General features: G+C 54.3%; 5 protein-coding genes across 5 annotated transcripts; 1 reads left to right on the top strand and 4 right to left on the bottom strand.

Moving 5' to 3' along the window:
* Positions 1–118: 118 nt before the first annotated feature.
* Positions 119–3,313, bottom strand: ACET3X_008040 (uncharacterized protein; the record flags this gene model as incomplete). Its single annotated transcript, XM_069454827.1, has 4 exons — positions 119–227; positions 291–2,929; positions 2,986–3,143; positions 3,196–3,313. The coding sequence occupies 4 exons, from the start codon at positions 3,311–3,313 to the stop codon at positions 119–121; spliced, it is 3,024 nt and encodes a 1,007-aa protein (XP_069303642.1).
* Positions 3,314–4,432: 1,119 nt separating this feature from the next.
* Positions 4,433–7,145, bottom strand: ACET3X_008039 (uncharacterized protein; the record flags this gene model as incomplete). Its single annotated transcript, XM_069454816.1, has 2 exons — positions 4,433–6,144; positions 6,203–7,145. The coding sequence occupies 2 exons, from the start codon at positions 7,143–7,145 to the stop codon at positions 4,433–4,435; spliced, it is 2,655 nt and encodes an 884-aa protein (XP_069303641.1).
* Positions 7,146–12,464: 5,319 nt separating this feature from the next.
* On the bottom strand, positions 12,465–13,932 carry ACET3X_008038 (uncharacterized protein; the record flags this gene model as incomplete). Its single annotated transcript, XM_069454805.1, has 4 exons — positions 12,465–13,260; positions 13,310–13,382; positions 13,431–13,833; positions 13,888–13,932. 4 exons carry the CDS (start codon positions 13,930–13,932, stop codon positions 12,465–12,467), a joined length of 1,317 nt encoding a protein of 438 aa, XP_069303640.1.
* A 1,124-nt stretch (positions 13,933–15,056) lies between these two features.
* On the top strand, positions 15,057–16,162 carry ACET3X_008037 (uncharacterized protein). Its single transcript, XM_069454794.1, has 4 exons — positions 15,057–15,231; positions 15,278–15,435; positions 15,489–15,738; positions 15,832–16,162. Coding segments are annotated over exons 1-4 (612 nt in total). The 5' UTR covers positions 15,057–15,229; the 3' UTR covers positions 16,034–16,162.
* Positions 16,163–17,073: 911 nt separating this feature from the next.
* On the bottom strand, positions 17,074–18,627 carry ACET3X_008036 (uncharacterized protein; the record flags this gene model as incomplete). Its single annotated transcript, XM_069454783.1, has 4 exons — positions 17,074–17,625; positions 17,675–18,131; positions 18,200–18,228; positions 18,280–18,627. 4 exons carry the CDS (start codon positions 18,625–18,627, stop codon positions 17,074–17,076), a joined length of 1,386 nt encoding a protein of 461 aa, XP_069303638.1.
* Positions 18,628–19,044: the final 417 nt, after the last annotated feature.

The raw sequence follows: 19,044 nt of genomic DNA, 5'->3' as shown, positions 1-19,044 counted from the left end.
CTTGCTTCTATATGCAAAGTAATCATGATACGCCTTCTTTGACTATATCGGATAGGAGATGCGAGCGTCCGCCAACACGTTTCAGCGAGCGAGAGGGAGAAGAAGAGGAAGAGGACGCCTAGTCCTTCTTTGCTCTACCGTTCTGCTGCTCAGCAAGCTCCAACTTCTCGTTGCCCTTTTGGATGAAGAATCTGCGTTCGAGGGATTTGAGGCCTTCGTCGATGATGCTGAAAATGTATTAGCAATCACCTCTTCTGTAGTTTTCGCGCATGGCGTGCAGGATGACTTACATGATTGGCGCGCTGATCGCCATGACCGCTTTCCACTCGTTGCCGTTCAGCGGGATAACGCTGAACAAACCTTGCAAGAACGGGATATAGAGAAGAGCAAAGTGCAACGCCATGCTCAAACAGATGGCATAAACAAGTATCATGTTCTCCCAAAGCGGCAATGTAAGCAGACTCTCTGAGCTGCTCAAAGCGTTCATGGCATTGAGCATCTCGATGACGACCAAAATGCTCAGACTAACAGTAGATGCAGCTTGGGCAGACGAGTTGCTGAACATCTCGCAGCCGATCTCGGGGAACTGGGTCGAGCAGCGGTGGAAGTGGCGGAGCTGGTAGAATGAGATCTGAGGGCCTTCACTGTTGAACATGAACCACCACGCATAGCCAGCGACGGTTGCGGCGCCAACGTAGGTACCAATAACCATGTAGCGGAAGAACAACCAGCCGCTGATGAGGGGTTCGTCGCGCTTGCGAGGTTGGCGCCTCATGACATCATGGTCTGGGGGGTTGAAAGAGAGAGCGGTGGCAGGGAGACCGTCGGTGACGAGATTGACCCAGAGAAGTTGGACAGGGATCAGAGCCTCGGGCATACCCATGGCAGCAGTCAGGAAGATAGAGACGACTTCTCCGATGTTGGAGGAGATGAGATAGCGAATGAACTGTTGAGTGTTGTTGTAGATGGAACGACCCTCTTCGACGGCACCTTCGATAGTGGCAAAGTTGTCGTCTACAAGCACCATATCGGCGGCGAGCTTGGCTACGTCGGTTCCGGAACCCATAGCAACACCAATATCCGCTTTCTTGAGAGCAGGCGCGTCGTTGACACCGTCACCAGTCATAGCGACAACCTCACCGGCTTGTTGGAGAAGGTCGACGAGTTTGGACTTGTGTGTTGGCTCAGTGCGCGAGAAGAGACTGGCGTGCTTGGCAGCTTCCATCTTCTCGGACTCGGAAAGGTCATCGAATTGGCGACCTGTGAAAGACTTACCAGTGAGATCTTCGTTGGGACCAAAGACACCGATTTGACGGCAGATGGACTCGGCAGTGTTCTGGTTGTCTCCAGTGATGACTACAACACGGATACCAGCAGAGCGGCACTTGGCGATCGAGGCGCGGACTTCAGGGCGGGGAGGGTCCAACATGCCGACGAGACCGATGAGGGTCATATTCTGCTCCAGCTGGGTGTATTCCTTGCTAGTCTTTGCCTTTCCCAGAAGTGGGTGGGATTCAATGTCTTCGACAGACGCTACAGCAATGACACGAAGACCGCGGTTGCCGTACTCGACAATTTCCTTGTTGATGAGGGTAGACATTTGCTTGCTCATGGGCATCTTCTTTCCGTTCTTGCCGACAATGACATTGGTGCAACGATCAAGAATGGATTCCGGGGCGCCCTTGACGAGTAGTTTCTGCGCGTTGCCATTCTTGACTAGAACCGACATGCTCTTGCGGTCGCGAGAGAATTCATACGTGGCTAGGCGGGGGCACTGGCTTTCGTAGTGCTTGGTGGAGAAATCGAGACGTGCTTCGGGCGAGGTGCTGACGCGGGTCGCGTTGTGGGCGATATCGGGGGTGCCAACCTTCTCGACTAGGACGCGGAGAGCACCTTCGGTAGGCTCACCGACGAGGTTGTAAGTACCGTTCTTGGGGTCGTAGGCAAGGGCTGCATCGTTACAGAGCGCGGTGACCTCACAAATCTGACGTACAGTGTCGGATTGCGCAGCGAGGTTCTCAAGGGGTTTGCCACGGAGAGAGATCTGACCCTCGGGCGCAAAGCTAGTACCTTCAATGTCAAATTCTTCGAGACCACTACCTTGCTCGTTGAGGAAGACCATCTTGTTGACGCTCATCTGGTTGGTGGTAAGAGTACCTGTCTTGTCGGAGCAGATGACGCTGCAGCTACCAAGTGTCTCGACAGAAGGCAAGCTGCGCACAACGGCGTTCCTTGCAGCCATCTTGCGCGTTCCCAGGGCCAAGCAAGTCGTAATGACGACGGCCAGGCCTTCGGGAATAGCAGCGACACCGAGAGAAACGGCAATCTTGAGATAGTAGATGGCGCCTTTGGCGAAGCTGCCGTGCGAAGGGTCGTTGAAGTTGCCAATGTTGATGAGCCAGACGAGGATGCAGATAGCCGTGATGACCTTTGCGAGCTGGTCGCCGAAGTCGTTGAGCTTCTCCTTGAGAGGGGTGGGCTGTGAGATCTGTGCCGTAATGCTCTCATGGATGTCTCCAATCGCCGTGTTGCCACCGGTCAGGACTACCAGCGCAGTCGCATGTCCCGTGACAACCGTGGTACCCGAGAAGAGCATATTGACCTGATCCTGCTTGACGGCGTTCTCATCCTTGATGGCCCTGGTGTCCTTGGATACACTCTCGCTCTCTCCGGTCAAGATGGACTGGTCGATGTTGAAGCTGTTGCTCGAGATGGACAGGATCCTGCAGTCAGCGGGTATCCTGTCACCAATTGTGACCGAGATGACATCTCCGGGAACCAGCTCGTCGGCCTTGATGCGTTTGACATGTCCGTCGCGTACGACTTTCGCTTCGTTGGCCGAGTATTCTTGGAGGGCTGCGATGGCCTTTTCGGCGCTAGTTTCTTGCGATACTCCGACGACGGCGTTTAGAATGAGGATGGTGAGGATCTATAGACATGCAAGTCAGCGCGGGTACAGGTATCCCCCCCTTGTCTGGTACGTACAACTGCCGGGTCCACGAATGCGGTCCAGCCTTCTTCCTCTTCGAAGAGGGCCAGTACGAACGACACTGCTGCCGAGCCTAGCAGGATGATAACAAGCTGGTCTTTGAACTGCTCGAGGATGAGTTCCCAGATGGGAGTTGGTGGGTCTTCTGGCAGCGCTGTTCCCTGTGTTAGCCGTCGTCGCCCCGGCCTACGGAGATGGCAACGTACCATTCTTCCCATGCTTCTCCCTCGCGCTCTGCACCTGCTGTGCACTAAGGCCTTTGTGTTCCTCGACCTGGAAATATCTTAGCGCCTCAGCGGGCGTCTTGGTGTACGCATTCTCCATGCCCACTGCTCTTATCACCGGCTTGTCGTCGCTCAATGCACCACTTGTCCAACGGGTCGCTGTCTAGTGGTTCAATCGTTGCGTGGTGGCGTTGTTTGCAGGGCAATGTCGGGTCTAGAAATGTCTGGCCTCGCAAGTCGCAGCTACCTTGGCCGATGACGTTGAGAGCAACTTTTGACAGCCTTCACGTTATCACGTCGAGTACAAAGGAAGGGACTGTGTTTTCCTGGCGCAAGCAAAGTCGCAGGAGAAGACGATGGAAGATTCTGCGATTGTCCACGGCAGAGACGGCTATACTGGCGGCGCAACAGCACTTGTCTCGACTTCGGCGCGTCCCAAGAAATCTGTCCTCTAATCGACCCGCCGCCTGCGCCACAGCCCTCGCCCCTTTTCCCCTTTCGGCCTCACCAGCCACTTTTGGCCGATGGCCCCCGTGGCGTTTCCAATTCGTCCACATGTTCCAGGTTGCCCTTGGTTTGGACATACCATCTCCCTTGTAATGAGTTGTGGCTGGTGAGAATCTGGGGTTTGCGCTGTTCGCAGCGACTCTGACATGCATGATGCGGACAGATTTTGGGAACGACTTGCTGTGTTCGGCACGTGCGACCATGCCCCGCAACTCAAGGGCCCCCCCACCTTCGACATCACCACTGCAGCTCACCTGGGCAAGACTGCCGTGCCTGCGGGTCTAGCTCGGCAATCCGGGTCTGAGCAGAGCCTCACCCAAGCAATGCGTCGTCATCCCGTTGAAAAGTTTACGTTGCAATCACACTCAAAGTGGCACCTGCGAGTGGGAGGATGGTGGAGTCAAATGTTTAACGTTTTGTTGTATTCGAGTAGCCCGCATATGCTACTGCAGCCCATATCCAAGGTCGTCCCAACATGCAAAAATCATCAAAGGGTATTATGGCCCACCAAAGGTATCCCGCTCGTTCAACGCCGCAAAACAAAGGCCCACCAAGGGGCTGGTCAAATGCTATCGTGATCGTCATGTACCCAGTCCGATCCAATCATGCTCGCTTTCTAACATGATCACCTGTATGGCGTACAACTATAATGTGTATAACGTGAATAGAACCAGGCAGCCAGAGTGCCGTGGAAGAAGTAAAAGTTGCAAGCTTACTGGCTTGCACAGTATGTCCGAATCAATCGGGCAATGTCTCGGGTGATGAAGGGCTTGGTCACAAAGCCCTTCATGCCACTCTTGACTGCTCTGTCGAGAGCGGCGTCTGTAATGTCTGCACTCACCGCCAGAATGGTCGGCTTGCGCTCAAGCTCCGGCATCTTCAAAATCACCTCAGTGGCCTGAAAGCCGTCCAGCAACGGCATCCAAAGGTCCATGAGGACAACATCAAAGGACTTGGCAGCCGGATCAAGAGCGTTGCGACGAACAGTCTCGACCGCGTCGTTGCCGTTGAATGCCGTGGTGATGTTCTTGTAGCCCAGTCTGCCCAACATGCTTACCAGCACACGTCGATTGATGGCGTTGTCATCTACGACTAGAATGTTTAGAGGCAGTTGCATGCCAAGATTGGATGGCACCACATCCCGTTCCGACGACAGGGCGCGAGTGGCGTGCTGTCGTGGAGGCGACAAGGTGCGGCGGGGGGTAGCCAGGCCAATGTCTTCTGGCGATGTTGCAGGGCGCACGGCAACGACAGGTGTAATCGGTGGCTGACGCTCCGCATCACTCTTGAATGATTCGGAACTCAAGGGAGGCGTAACAGGGCCACGGCCGAGATCCAGGTGGAGTACCTCGGGGTCGGTAGACATGCGAGATTTGATGGAAAGTGTAGGGGATCCAAAAGGCGTTGCAGGGCGACTGCAGATCTCGTCTGGGGTAAGCGGGACTCGCATCTCGAATTCCGACCCTCTCCTTGGCCCAGAGACATGCGAACGGAGGCAGAAGAGATCACCACCTAGTTTCCTCGCAATCCCCTTGGCGACCATCAAACCAAGGCCCAGCCCCTCACTTTGCCGTGTCATCGAATCGTCTTCTCTTGAAAATGGTTTGAACAGGTTGGGTAGGAAAGCTGCTGGGATCCCAGAGCCGGTATCTTTGATATTGATGACGATGTAGCGGCCTTTGGCGCTGAGTGTCGCCTGAAGTGTAATGGATCCATTCTGTGTGAACTTGATAGCATTAAGAGCGAGGCAGGAGACCATCTTGGCGAGATCCCGTTCGTCAATGACAATCGTCTCTGGAACATCGGCAGAGACGGTCCACTCGATCCATTTGGTGTGTGCCTCGCCGTTTGAGCTACGTGTGCGGACTTCGATGCGCTCTCCTGTGTCGGTAGCTTCAGCGACAGCGGAATCCGGCCTTCCCCCTACTTTGAGCGCATCGTTGATGACGTATTGGAGCACTTCTCTTATGTTGGTATGTCGGAGACCGGGAACCTTGGAATGTTCAGACGCGAAGATGGGCGAGGTGGTTGAGTCGCACTTGTCTAACGAGGTTCCGTGTGAGCAAGTGCGGTCTAGTCGGTCCAGCTCGACAGCGCTTGCGTCTGGGGGGCACGACTTGGTGCCGCGCTTGGGAAGCTCCTCTGAGAAAGTGTCTCGAACTCGTTGGCGAGCGTTCTTGGCCACGCGTGTCTTGTTAGCATGGTCTGCCCAAGAAACCTCGTGTCTTCTCCTCTTGACACCACGTAGTGGAGCACGCATGTCGTTGCCAGTGATCATCAGATCCGGTCGCATCTCACGCCAGAAGGTGTTCCACTGGTCTGGAGTCTTGTCGAGTGGCGAAAGTGGGGTCTCTGGGACACCCATGTTCATGTCGTAGGCATGGACGACGTTATCCGCTGCCTCGACTGCACGTCTTGAGCTGTCTGGAATAGGATCAGCACGGAGGCATCAGTACAGGTTCATCGGAGAGTTGTTACACACCTTGGACAGCTTCAATGTTCTCCCTAAGTGTGTCGAGTATCTCACGGGTCCGCGGTTCGAGCTGCAATGATTCTGATGCTTCTTTCACGTTTGCCATCATAACATCCAGCATGCCAACAACGCCCTGCATTGGCGTTCTTAATTCATGGGACAAGCTCCGCGCGTATGGCTTCAACGACTGAGCTGCCGAGACGGCTCTGTGCGGTACGATCCTGGGGACGTCGGCCTGGATTGATTCTGCCGACTTTGCGAAATCGTTGCCTTCCAGCACGCGTTCCAGGATCATGTCTTCCAGGCTGTGAAACAGCATTTCGAGGAAGCCCCAGCCCAATACACGACGGGCTGCGCCTTCTTTCCCCCACATGACACCAAAATGCGCGAAGCACTTTCCCTCGGCAAACAAGGGGATTCCAAGGTAAGCCTCTCCGGGAATGTACAAGTCGTTTGGGTTGTCGATGATGAAGTCGTTTAATCTTTCAGGAATAATGAAGACCTTGTCGTGCTTCATGTAGGCACACGGACACTGGTAGGCATGGTATTTGAAGTTTCTCAGATGACCAGGTCCGTTGCCTTGGTCGTCGTTGATGTAAAAGGCCTCGCCCATGAGGCATGCCCCGGGCTCTCCAATCGGGGGCAGCTCGACAGCAACATTCTTGTCATCAGCCAGGATTCTCTTTGACACGAACGCGTACTGGGCATCGGCGATTTTGGCCAGGCCTTTGGTGAGCTGTATCCAGAAGCTGTCGGTGTCGGCCTTGCGCAGAGAGTCCTTTAGTTTGACGAGCTGCTCGGCGGCGTTGCTCTCGGCGGGAGCATAGAGCTGTGACAGTCCTTCTCTGAAGCCCGTCTCTCCCTGTTGGACGACCATGCCTGGGGCTGGGCGGGAGAAGCAGAGCGACTGGCGCTCGATTATATCAGGTGGGATGGTAGTAAGTCCCTCCATCTTTTCAGAATTCCATGCGGGCAATCGGCACGGGCGTCCAGGATGCGCACAGGGGTGGTTATCAGACGAGTTGCGAAGCTGGACAGCGGTATGCAGAGGGCTACAAAGGCAGTCGGAGGTGCATGCGGAAAGCGGATTAGTAACGGGGTGTGGAAGGGGGGCGAGGAAGGCGTGCTGTGCGGGACAGAGAGAAGGAAGGCGAGGTATGGCAGGCACGGCGGGCAGCCAGCGATATGGTTGGGTCTTTTTGCTAGAGTCGCACATAAGAGGGCTGGTGGGCGATCTAGAACCTGTCCCGGAGCCATGGCTTTTGCGCGTCCTTGCACCCTCCAGGCCCGCCCTCGTTGGGTCGTAGTCGTGACGGGCGCCGGCGCTGGCGGTTTGCCTGCACGCGCAGCCAAAAAGACGGCGAGTCCCCCCCAGCTCTCGCATCTGCATTTAGAGTTGAGGCTCGTCGCGGTGCCTGCGTGCCTGCGTGCCTGCGTGCCCGCGTGCCTGCGTGCCTGCGTGCCTGCGTGCCTGCGTGCCTGCGTGCCTGCGTGCCCGCTGCTGCATGGCCATCCATTCTCCTCCCCCATCCATGACGACGCTGGGGGAGGGGCGCAGACTGACTGCGAGGGTCGAGGGGGAGCTTGGGCAGTGGGTCGCGCCTGCTGGAACAGTCTAGACGCACTCGGCTCCCGGTCGCTCCTGCACGATTTCCAGCGCTACCCCAGTAGCCCTTTCCGCTCCGGCCCCTATGCAAACCTCGCCCGCACACCCAGCCTGCACCCACGGCCGACGTCTTGACGCCTGGCCCTAAACGCCATGACGAACATGCCAATTACACTTTTCGCCCTCGTCTTGCTTTTTTGCCCATCCAAGAGCATATGCTTTATTGTGGCGGCCAAAAGCTACCGCCGACTGCTCAACAGCTGCTAACAAGCTGCTAGCACCTCTGAACAGCCATGTACACTGACTGCTGCTCCGTCCAGCCCGGCCTCGCCATCGTAGCCGCACACGCACTGAGCGGCCTTTCCTGCTGCTCTGACGCCAGCGGCTGCAGCTCCGCCCACGCATCTTACTGCGCCTGTTTGCTGCGTCCATATTCACCCCCCCATGAAGCCGCATCGCCGTCGCACAGTGCTGCGAGAGCGACGACGATGCACCGGGCCTAGTGCCTCGTCTTACACGACACCAGATCGACGATCGGCCGAAACGGAACCTAGCGCCCTGTGTCCTGCTGTCTGCTCGTGCTTCCGTCGTCCTTTGCTGCATCGACCGCGCCCTCGTTTTGGACACCGTTGATGCAGCTGCCGCTTCACTCTGCGACGCCGTCGCTCTGCTGCAGCCCGCCTACATGTACGCATTGGGCCCCTCGAGCAAATATTAACGTGTCATCTTGTCGACTTCTGGCCTCAGGCTGCAGGCTCGGTCTTTTGCTACCCTTATTCCCCGCGCTAGCAACAAACCAGCCGGCTCTGGCCAATCACCTGCTGTCCTTCCGCTGTCCCTGTATCCAATTCACAGCCCGTAGTCTGCTGGCTCAACCTCCGCTAAAGCCCAGAGGGCCCTCAAGAGGCCTGGGTTCAGCGTAACGTTACATGGTGTCTTCTTGCCGCAACAACAAGAACAACAACAACAGCGTCGTCGACTTTTCCAGACCTGTGGGTGTCATCCTGTTTGGGATTTCGTCGCACCAAGCATTGGCCACCTAATCAGAACATGATCGACAAGGCACCGTGAACGGCGTGCTCCCACGCGAGTAATGATGTGCGCCGTGTGCCGATCGACGTCTCTAGCTGTCTCGCTGCAGGGGCGCTGGCCATGTCAGCTTGATGCGCTGCTTCTTTGTCCTTTTGTTTTCCCTCTTGTCGTGACCGACATCACCTGTGTGTGCTTATGAATACGCATCGCTACCAAGCTGACATCGGACGAGAGCTGTCGACATGTTCGACGCCTGGCGTGCGGCTGCCCAATTTTCCGGCGCTAGCTGCACCGGACCACTGCAGAAGGAGCAGCCACAAAAACATGAAAGCTGCCAGTACCCGCTCCATCACATTGCTAGCACCTTTCCAGCATACGTCGGCGTCTTGGTTTTCACCGCAACTGCTTTGAGAGTGGATAAGTAGAGCACTCGTCAAGGTCATGGTCGCCCTGCCGCACCACCTCGATCGTGAGGCGAACATCGTCGAATTTTTACAGTCACTACTCAACATCTTGCATACATCCACGACCCACCCACCGGGTCAAAGTATCGCGCTTACCAATCGCGCCTCTGCCAACGCGCGTTGACACCGGGTGAGCGACACCATGATATCTTGGTTTGTCACATCTCGCGAGTTCAAGAGCACCTGAACCATGGTACGCACCTGACATGCCGCGCTAGAAGCTCTCCCCGCGGAGCCGTCTGGATGTCTAGACCATTGATTGCCCTGGAGATTTTCCCGCTACACGCCTTCACTGCACGCCTACTACCACCGCCAGGCCCTCCATGTTAAGCAACCACGCAAGAGGCTTCACAATACACACATCCATAGTGCGATGGAGACGCGATCATGACGACATGGACATCCATGTTTGATGTTAACTCATCAGACCCATTGCTCCAAAATCTTGGCAACGGTCTGGACCTACCCATATCAGGCGCCTGGTCTGCCTTGTCGATACAAAGGGCTTGACGACCGTGCTCTGCATGTTACGCTTGAATCGACAGCTGACATCAGTTGATTGAAAATGTGCAATTCAGACGGCATTGCAATCTTCATGCGCCCACAAATATGAATCGCTTTTACTGTCGTCGACGACGCCGCATCAGCTGCAACATCTTGAAACGGCTGCGGTCCGCTCCAGAGCAAGATGTCCCCTGCTACTACTCCGCTCACGACGCAAGGGCAAGCACGGTAAGCTCAGGGCGGCGATGCACTATATTCGGCCGACCAAAGCTAGACGGCATGATGACACGCCTAGACTTTGACAGACTTTGGGTAGCTCCTGCACACTCCCTGCGCTTCTCGTTGTCGCGCGGCATCTTGGATCTGGAATGTGGCTGTCGTGAAGCCACAAAGAGTCCAGAACATCTCTTTCCTACTGCATGTTATCGTGTCTTCTTGACGCATTGATGGCTTGCACACTTCGGACCGCCGACGTGCCGAGTTCCGGACTATATCAAGGTTAGGGCACGAGGTCGTTCGCGGCACGAATTACTGCTACTATAAGCACCGAGATTTGGCCGAACATTCGGTCGACTGACTTTGTGAGAGTGTTGCTTACACCTGCACAAAGCATCGAGAAGTCGGCGTGTTGCAAAGTTAAACATCGATAGACTCGGCGAGCTTGCCTCTGCCAACTCTGCAAGTCAAAGTATCTACTAAAGCATGTTGTATAAATTTGTTAGGTTTCGGAACAAGGTCGGTCTCATCAAGAAGCAGACAATCGCATTTGATTACACTGTCCGTGGAACTGATCATCTACCGTTTGCAGGGTGCACGGATGGCCCTTTGTGACGACACCCAAGTCTTTTGGCTCGCTCCACGGACTGGAAGTTCGATACTACATGGCGTATCGGCCGCTACCTTCTAATCATCAATATATGAGCACCGCGGTACTTGACAGGCTTCTGTGGCTTGAATGCTCGGGACGAGGTAACATAAGTATAACGTTCTAGCATATATATGGCCACCTGCTCAAGAACGTGATATCCTTTAATCACAACCCAAGCAATGATATTGATACATTCCATCTCGAACACAACACCTATCGCATACCACAAAGTCGAACAAGAGAGTAGGTAGAGTACATCCCAAAATACATGCAGTCCTTCCTTTGCCCTGCTTGATACGCAACTCAAACTGTCCATCGTCTTTGAACCCATCAAACAAACATCATGCATCCACCACTCGCAGTCCCACAACTCTCCTTTATCACCTTAGTCCTCCTCTTCCTCAGATCATCTACCACCATCGCCTCTGCCATCGCAAAAATCCGTATATGCTATCTAAGCAATATCAACTACAACAATAACTACCATCCCCATCACCACCATCGAAACATACTCTCGGACCTCGTCCCTCGCCCAACACAACCACAACAGCAACACTCTAGCGAATCGATCCCATGTGCCTCTCTAGCGTAGCCTAGTGCTACTATTTAGCGACCGCTTCCGGTGCTGCGATGAAACGGGTTCCTGGGTGCCTAACTACTACGGTAAGGACTAGATCTGCTGCGCGTATCGTAGCCGGAACGGGGTTGGACCTATGTGTGAGGACTGGGCGGAATGTGAGGCTATTGGGTGGCTGGGGATGGTGGTGGGAGGGAAGGTGTATGAAGTAGTAAAAGTAACAATGGACAAGATTGTGTAAAGCTCTTAGGGCTGTTTGTAATATGTTTTTATGGGTGGTGTGCTTTTTCTTTTCTTTTTGGACTGAGGGGGAAAGAATGAGATGAGCGGGAGTAATGTAGTTGAATGTTTTTGCTATACCACTTCTATTCGTCTCGCTTCATGTGCATGGAAATAGTGTGCTAGCTGCGTGTCATACACAACCCCTGTACATCTATAAGAACTAGAAACTGTAGGCGGGACATGAAATGCGAAGACTGCAACCACGTCGTTGGTGATATCGACGATAATGTTCACGCTGACGATGACCAACGTCCAGGTAACAGAAACAAGACCTACCGCGTATATCCATCTCGATAGACGTGATTGTCCAAAAGAGCATGTTTATCATCCAAGTCGTCAACTGCACATGTAGTTATACGGCTCCAGACCTCTAAGAAGGTTATAGGCCTCGACAAATTCTCATATGCTATAGACTTCACGACTACGAGTTCAGACTCAAAGACTTGCATAGACGACCTATAAGCACTGCTCCAGGAGACGCTTTTGTTTTCAAACCTGGGAAGCGTGCAGGGATTGGCTTTTTTGTCCATTCGGACTTGCTGAGAGTGGCTTGAACTGGTCCAAACATGTGAGGCTGCGTCTATGCCGGCTCTGGCAGTTTGACTCAAAGCGGCTGCTGCTTTGGAGATCTGCGGCGGTTATAGCTATTGACCTAGTCTGCCTCATCCGAGTTCCTTGACAGCTTCACTTTGCAAGTGCGGTTACCTCGTGCGAAAACGCTCCAAAGATGGGTTAGCACTATGATTCTTGAGGCTATTCTCAAGCCAAATTCAACGATAAGCAAATCAAGAGTCGCCGCAAGTGTTCAATGAGAAAGGAAACAACCATGGTGTAGGATATATCATTGCATTTTGTATACATATTTCCTTTGCTCTTAACTCATTATTCGTCGCATTTCCTCACAACGCAAACACTACCGGACTCTGTAACTCAAGCGCTTACAAGTTGACGGCGGTCCTGAAATTGTTACCGGCGTAGACGGCGTTGTCACCAAGCTCCTCCTCGATACGGAGGATCTGGTTGAGCTTGGCGAGACGCTCAGATCGGGCTGGCGCACCAGTCTTGATCTGGCCGGATCGCAGACCGACGACAATATCGGCAATGGTGACGTCCTCAGTCTCACCGGAGCGGTGAGAAACCATGACACCCCAGCCAGCGCCGAAAGCGTCCTTGGCAGCCTGGATGGCCTCGGTGATGGTGCCGATCTGGTTGACCTTGAGGAGGAGAGCGTTGCAGGACTTGAGCTCAATGGCCTTCTTGATGAACTCGGGGTTGGTGACGGTCAAGTCATCACCGACGATCTGGCCGTCGTAGGTCTTGAAGAAGTAAGACCAGGCCTCCCAGTCGTCCTCAGCGAAGGGGTCCTCGATGCTGACAATGGGGTACTTCTCGGCCAGGGACTTGTACAGCTCGGCGAGTTGTTCGTATGTGAGCCACTTGCTCTTGTCGCTGTCGGGGTTCTTGAAGTCAAGATCGTACTTCTTCTCGTCGGCCTTGTAGAACTCGCTGGATGCGACATCCATGGCGATCTTGATCTTGCCAGTGTAGCCGGCCTCCTCGATGGCCTTTGTGATGAGGTCAAGGGCCTCCTCGGGGGTCTGAATGTCAGGGGCAACACCACCCTCGTCACCGACGTTTCCAGCAGACTGTCCGTAGGTCTTCTTGGCGAGGGCCTTGAGCTTCTGGTAGACTTCGGCTCCCTGGCGCATGGCCTCGGAGAAGGTAGGGGCCTCACTGGGGGTGGTTAACATGGGTTGTTGTTGTCTACGGAAAGATGACCTACCTGGGAACGATCATGAACTCTTGGAAAGCAAGACGGCCACCGGCGTGCGAGCCACCGTTGAGGACGTTTTGGACTGCATAGTCAGTAAAATGCCGTTACTTGTCGACTTGAGTTTACCTACAAGGTACGGGGAGGACGTAGGGCTTCTTGGTGCCAGCCAAGTCGGAGATGTGTGCGTAGAGAGGGACACCCTTCTCGGCGGCAGCAGCCTTTGCAATGGCCATTGAGACACCGAGGATGGCGTTGGCACCGAGGTTGGTCTTGTTTGTGGTGCCATCGAGCTTGTTGAGGAAGGCGTCTACGGCGGACTGGTCCTTGACGTCGAGCTTCTCCTTGATGAGGGCAGGGGCAATGGTGTCGTTGACGTTGGCGACAGCCTTGGTGACACCCTTACCACCCCACTTGGACTTGTCTCCATCGCGGAGTTCGCAAGCCTCGTGGGAGCCAGTGGAGGCACCGGAGGGGACGATGGCGCGGTGGAGGCCGGTCTCGGTGACAATGTCAACCTCGACGGTCGGGTTACCCTGAAGAGGTAATTAGCAACGAAGCTTGACAAGCACAGGTGTCTGGAGACGTACGCGAGAGTCGTAGACGGAGCGGGCGTGGATCTTGGTGATGGTCATGATGAAGGGTTGCTGTTGAGAGAGTCAATTGGAGAGTTGGGGAGCCGCAAAGTGCACGGCAGGAGATATAGAAGCCGGTCGGATGCGCGGGCAGCAACGTCCGGCCGCGGATAGGATGCCGAGCAGAAAATTCGACTTACTAGTTATATGTGTAAGATCAAGTGTCGGTGTTGTTTTGTTTAGGTGGGGTGTTCCAGAGCTTAAGAGCGCAGCAAGGTTTTGGAGGGGTCGCTCAGCAGAATTCAGCCCCGCTATGACGCCGTCGCCTCATTGGTAGCCACCCACGGCCTCTTTGTAAAAGCGTGCATAACATTATCGCAAAAGCATCGGGTGGGACGACGCGCAAGCTGGTTTGGGGGCCGGTGGGATGCCATTGATACATGACGGTGATGTATCCAGTCCCTGGCCCTATCCGTTGTGCGCGGGAGATCGTCGTCCCAGGTAGCTTCTTCTGCACGGGATTCCAAACTTCGAGCGCTCCTTGAGGAAATACCAAGGAATGTCAGACAAGTGCGATACAAAGTCTTCTCAGCCAAGCCAGACGAAACAGTAGCTCTCATGGGACCGGTGGAGAAGCTGAGCAGAGATAGGACCAGCCCAACACGACAGTGACCTGTTCAGTCTGTTGCATGTAGCTGTAGCCAACGTCGCGGGGTCGCAGGGTCGCAGGGTACCGTGAGTGTCCTGTGAGCTCCATGACTGCTGTTCATCCATCTCTTGTATTACGCGAAGACTGCATATCTGCCTTTGGCTGCCAAGAACCATGGCAAGTCGTCAGAGTACGTGAAAAAAAGGAGTGTTCAGGCTGGTAGAGGGCACAGCAGCGTTGCGAAGTACTTTGTACATAGGTATTGGTGCGGGCCACCAGTAGAGGCGACGCGCATCTGAGGCTGTTCCGGCACGGAGCATTCCCATCAATGACGAAGGATTGTTTGATCACGGTTCACAAACTGAATGGATCCAAAGCTGCAAGACATTGCACAGGTCTGAGTGGGCGCAGCTCTTCTCGTTCAAGGCTCCAGACGTGTGTGTTGCCATTCAAGTCCAGTTCTGCCAAGCCCAAGCTGGCCCAAGCTTCCTGTGTACGGCGGCCGCGACGCTGGGAGCTGCCTTCGCGTGAGGCTTCAACATCAGCGTATAACCACACCAAGACCGTCCTCGCCGCTACGTCAACCCGCCCATAGGACAAGGCTTTTGCTACTTGCCTGCTCCTACGCCCTCGCACCGGACGTTCCAAGCCAGACGGAAGTCGCCCTCCAACACACTTAGCGTCACCACTTCAAGTTCATTCATCACAATGTAAGTTGTGTGGACGATTCCCGCTCCAAAACTAACCACTGTACAGGGAGGTCCTACTAGGAATCACCGGCAAGGACTTTACCATCATCGCCTCGTCCAAAGCCGCCATGCGTGGCGCCACCGTCCTCAAGGCATCCGACGACAAGACGCGAGTACTCAACACACACACCTTGATGGCTTTCTCTGGAGAGGCTGGCGATACTGGTATGAGCGAACAAGAGGCCACGACAAGTTAGCGGTAGCTAACAGCGATGCAGTCCAATTCGCCGAGTACATTCAGGCAAACGTACAATTATACTCGATGCGCAACAACATGGAGCTCTCCCCTGCCGCAACAGCCAACTTTGTCCGAGGAGAACTGGCGTCGGCGCTGCGGTCAAGAAAACCCTACACGGTCAATCTGCTGCTGGGCGGATACGACACCATTGCCGACAAGCCGACACTGTACTGGATCGACTACTTGGCGAGTCAAGCACCGCTGCCCTATGCGGCACATGGATACGCACAGTATGTTTCTCCTGCTGCTGTCTTGCTGAAGCACACTATGCTCTGCTGCAATGACCTACACTTGACCAGCTTGTGCTGACACACCACCCGCAGATACTACTGTCTTTCCCTGCTCGACAAGCACCACCATCCCGACATCGACTACGAACAAGGCATCAAGATCTTGCGCATGTGCACCGAGGAGCTCAAGCGACGTCTTCCGATCGATTTCAAGGGCGTGCTGGTCAAGGTCATAACAAAGGATGGCATCAAAGACGTGGATTACGAGGACGACGTGAAGGTTGCAGTTCCATAGACGGCTACGGATGGACAAAAGCTAGAGGATTCCGCCGGATGATTTATGCACAACACATGGGTGCCATTACGATTATGACACTTGGGCATGATAGATAACGAGAACAAATAGTCAAATGACATTAATGACTACACCATGTTTCTTGATGAATTGTAGTGGCCGGCTGTGCAGGTGCTTGTTCAGTTCCTTTGAGCATGGCTCGATTCCCTTTACGGGTTCACATTGCCAACGACGTCTCGATGGAGGCTCGTTCGTAATCAATCAGATCCGAATGCAACCGGTGGCGACGCTGCCGTGAGATAGTTTCAAGCGCTTTGCACGAGGGCTAGCCAGAAGCAACACAGCACGCGGTCGTGACAGACATGCGCACACCTCACTCACTCAGTCAAAGCATTCACGAGACAAAGATATGTCCTCCCAATAAATCGACACCGCAGACTCATCGCCATCACTGAAGACGACCCAACGAGAAAGCAGCTTCCTACAGGAGTATCGCTCTCCGACCCCACGCCACCGTAGTGACTGGCAACTAAAAGACAATAATGTTCTAATAGTCGTGGCTGGGTTCGTTTGTATTTTTTGATCGAGGAGCGCAAAAGGAGGACGAGGGCCGCAGAGGTTTTATACTGACGGGTGGGGGCCGCCAAGTCAGCGCACGGGCGGAAGGGTTTTTGGGGGGGCGGGCACGGGGCACGCTCAAGCGGCGGTGGTGACAGCACGGAAGCAGAAGAACAACACCAGCCTCTTGATAATGCAGACGACGACGACATGGCGCGACGGCGGACACACACACCGAGTAGCTACGTCGCAAGCTTACCCTCTCTGCTTGATGTAGCAGAGACGCATCCATCTCAAACCTCCCCGCACGATTAACACATCACTGCATGATTCACGATGCAAAGAGTCACAGAGTACAATGTGTTGAGTAGATGCTTTTTCATTTCGGGGAAAGCTGATGAGCATAAAACTTTTACGTTCAATCGTTGCTAACATCTGACATGCGCTTGCCTAGTCGGACTTATTTGCAGCTATGTCGCTTCCTAGTTCTTGTAACCATTCTCATATCCGTTCGCCATGACCTCCTGGAGGCCCTGGGGAGGACCGTTGGCCTGGCCCTTGGCAGTACCGTTGACGGCGCCGTTGGTCAGGCCGTTCATGGTCTTCTTCGACTCGTGCATAGACTCCTCGATGGGCTTGTCGTTCATGGTGTAACCAGTGTCAGACGCATCGACGAACGCGTCAAGACCGGCACCCTGGCGAGGGTACTCCTTCATCAGCTCCTTGTGTCGTCGCAGAGCCTTGTTCATCTCCTCGGCGGAAACATCGTTGAGGAATACGCAAGTGCCGATGGGGTTAGGCACGGCAGCACGCAGCAGACCGTCACGGGTCTTGAGGATGGCCTTGGTAGCCTTGTCAAGCATGTCCTCATCGAACAGCTCGTGGTCCATGGACAAACCGGCCCTCGAGAAGAGGTTCAACAGTCTCCTGTGTTCCTCATCGCTGAGAAGACCGCGTTCGTTCGCCAATGTCGCTGAGTAGGCCATGTCGATGGAGATGGCGTGTCCGTGGCGGAGCGGCACCTTGGGCGACAGCTATGGATGAGTTAGCAAAGTCGACATACAAAACATGTGGTGGCCTTACCTCGTGGAGCGGGCTCCAGGTGTGACCGTAGGCGATAACACGGTCGAGACCAATCTCATGGAGGTTAGGTGTCTCGAGCTTCAGCATCTCGTGGATACCAGCGCGGTTAATCTCATCCGCTGCCTGGAGAACCTCCTTGTCGTCACCCTCACGACCGAATCGAGAAGTGATTAGCTTCTCACAGTACTTGTCCAGCAAGTCGAACGTAGGCTTGTGAGCACAGGTTGAGATCTTGATCAACTCTGCGAAGCCGTTTCGTACTTGACCCTCTGGCAGTGTCTTCAAGAATGAGAAGTCGAGGAATGTGTGCATTGGGGCGTGGTACGCTCCGAGACGGTTCTTGTAGTTGCCGTAGTTGACGGCGACCTTGATGCTGACACTAGCATCGATCAGGCCAATGACGGTGGTTGGGATACGGATGAAGTTGGTATTCCTTCGGTAGGCGGCACAGGCAAATCTAAGGTCACGAGTTAACTCCATTCTAACAACGCAGTCAGGCCAGAGTGCCTTAGAGCTATTTTTTACCCAGCAACATCAGTCACCAAACCACCACCCTGTATTGTGTTAGCATTCCTCCAATACAACCATCAGACTGGACAACATACAACGACAAGCACAGGCTCCTTGCGGATGATACCAAAGTCGGTCATCGAGTCAACGATGCTGAGAAGAGTCTCCATGGACTTGGCCTTCTCGCCGATCATGGTCTTGTGGATCGTCAAGGGCAGGTTGTAGTGGTCAAAGTACTTTTGCATCTCATCGCCATAGACGTTGTAGATGTTCAAGTCCATGACCGCCAGGCAACGGCCCCAACGCTCATAGCACTTGGCTAGGTTGTCGTTGGCAGGGTTAAAGACGCCATCAAGGAAGGTGAAGTCGTATTCGATCTTCTCATATCCCTCGACATGGAAGCCGTTCTTGGTCTCGACAACGGAAGCTTTGAGGTCTGACATGGTGAAAAGAGTTTGAAAGATGTAAATGAGATACGTTGAGTTCTGCGGGGTCAAGTACGGGCAACACCTGTCCTATATGTATGGCGACAGACCGATGTCGTTTGGGACTACTCACATAGCTCGTGGTACACGCTCCGCCTCTATTGGCTCCCACACGCCGACAACGCTCCAGACAACGTCAACCATACGCATTCCTCTCGTTCATGATGCGGCCACTCGTGGATCCCTCGTTGTTTGGACTTGGTACCACTTCACTTCGAGCCAAACTAGGCTCCTACTGGCCAGCAATGATGAAATGACTTCAGCAGCAGCGTCCTGCCAGCGGTAAACCCGGTTCCGGCACATGGAATATGCGCTTTGTCCATGCAACATGGGTTTTTGCGGGCTTGGAAACAGCATAACCATCCTATTTCCCCT

The sequence above is a fragment of the Alternaria dauci genome, chromosome 8 (assembly GCF_042100115.1).
Source record: "Alternaria dauci strain A2016 chromosome 8, whole genome shotgun sequence".
Lineage (NCBI taxonomy): Eukaryota > Fungi > Ascomycota > Dothideomycetes > Pleosporales > Pleosporaceae > Alternaria > Alternaria dauci.
This window is presented reverse-complemented; position numbering and strand designations above follow the sequence as displayed.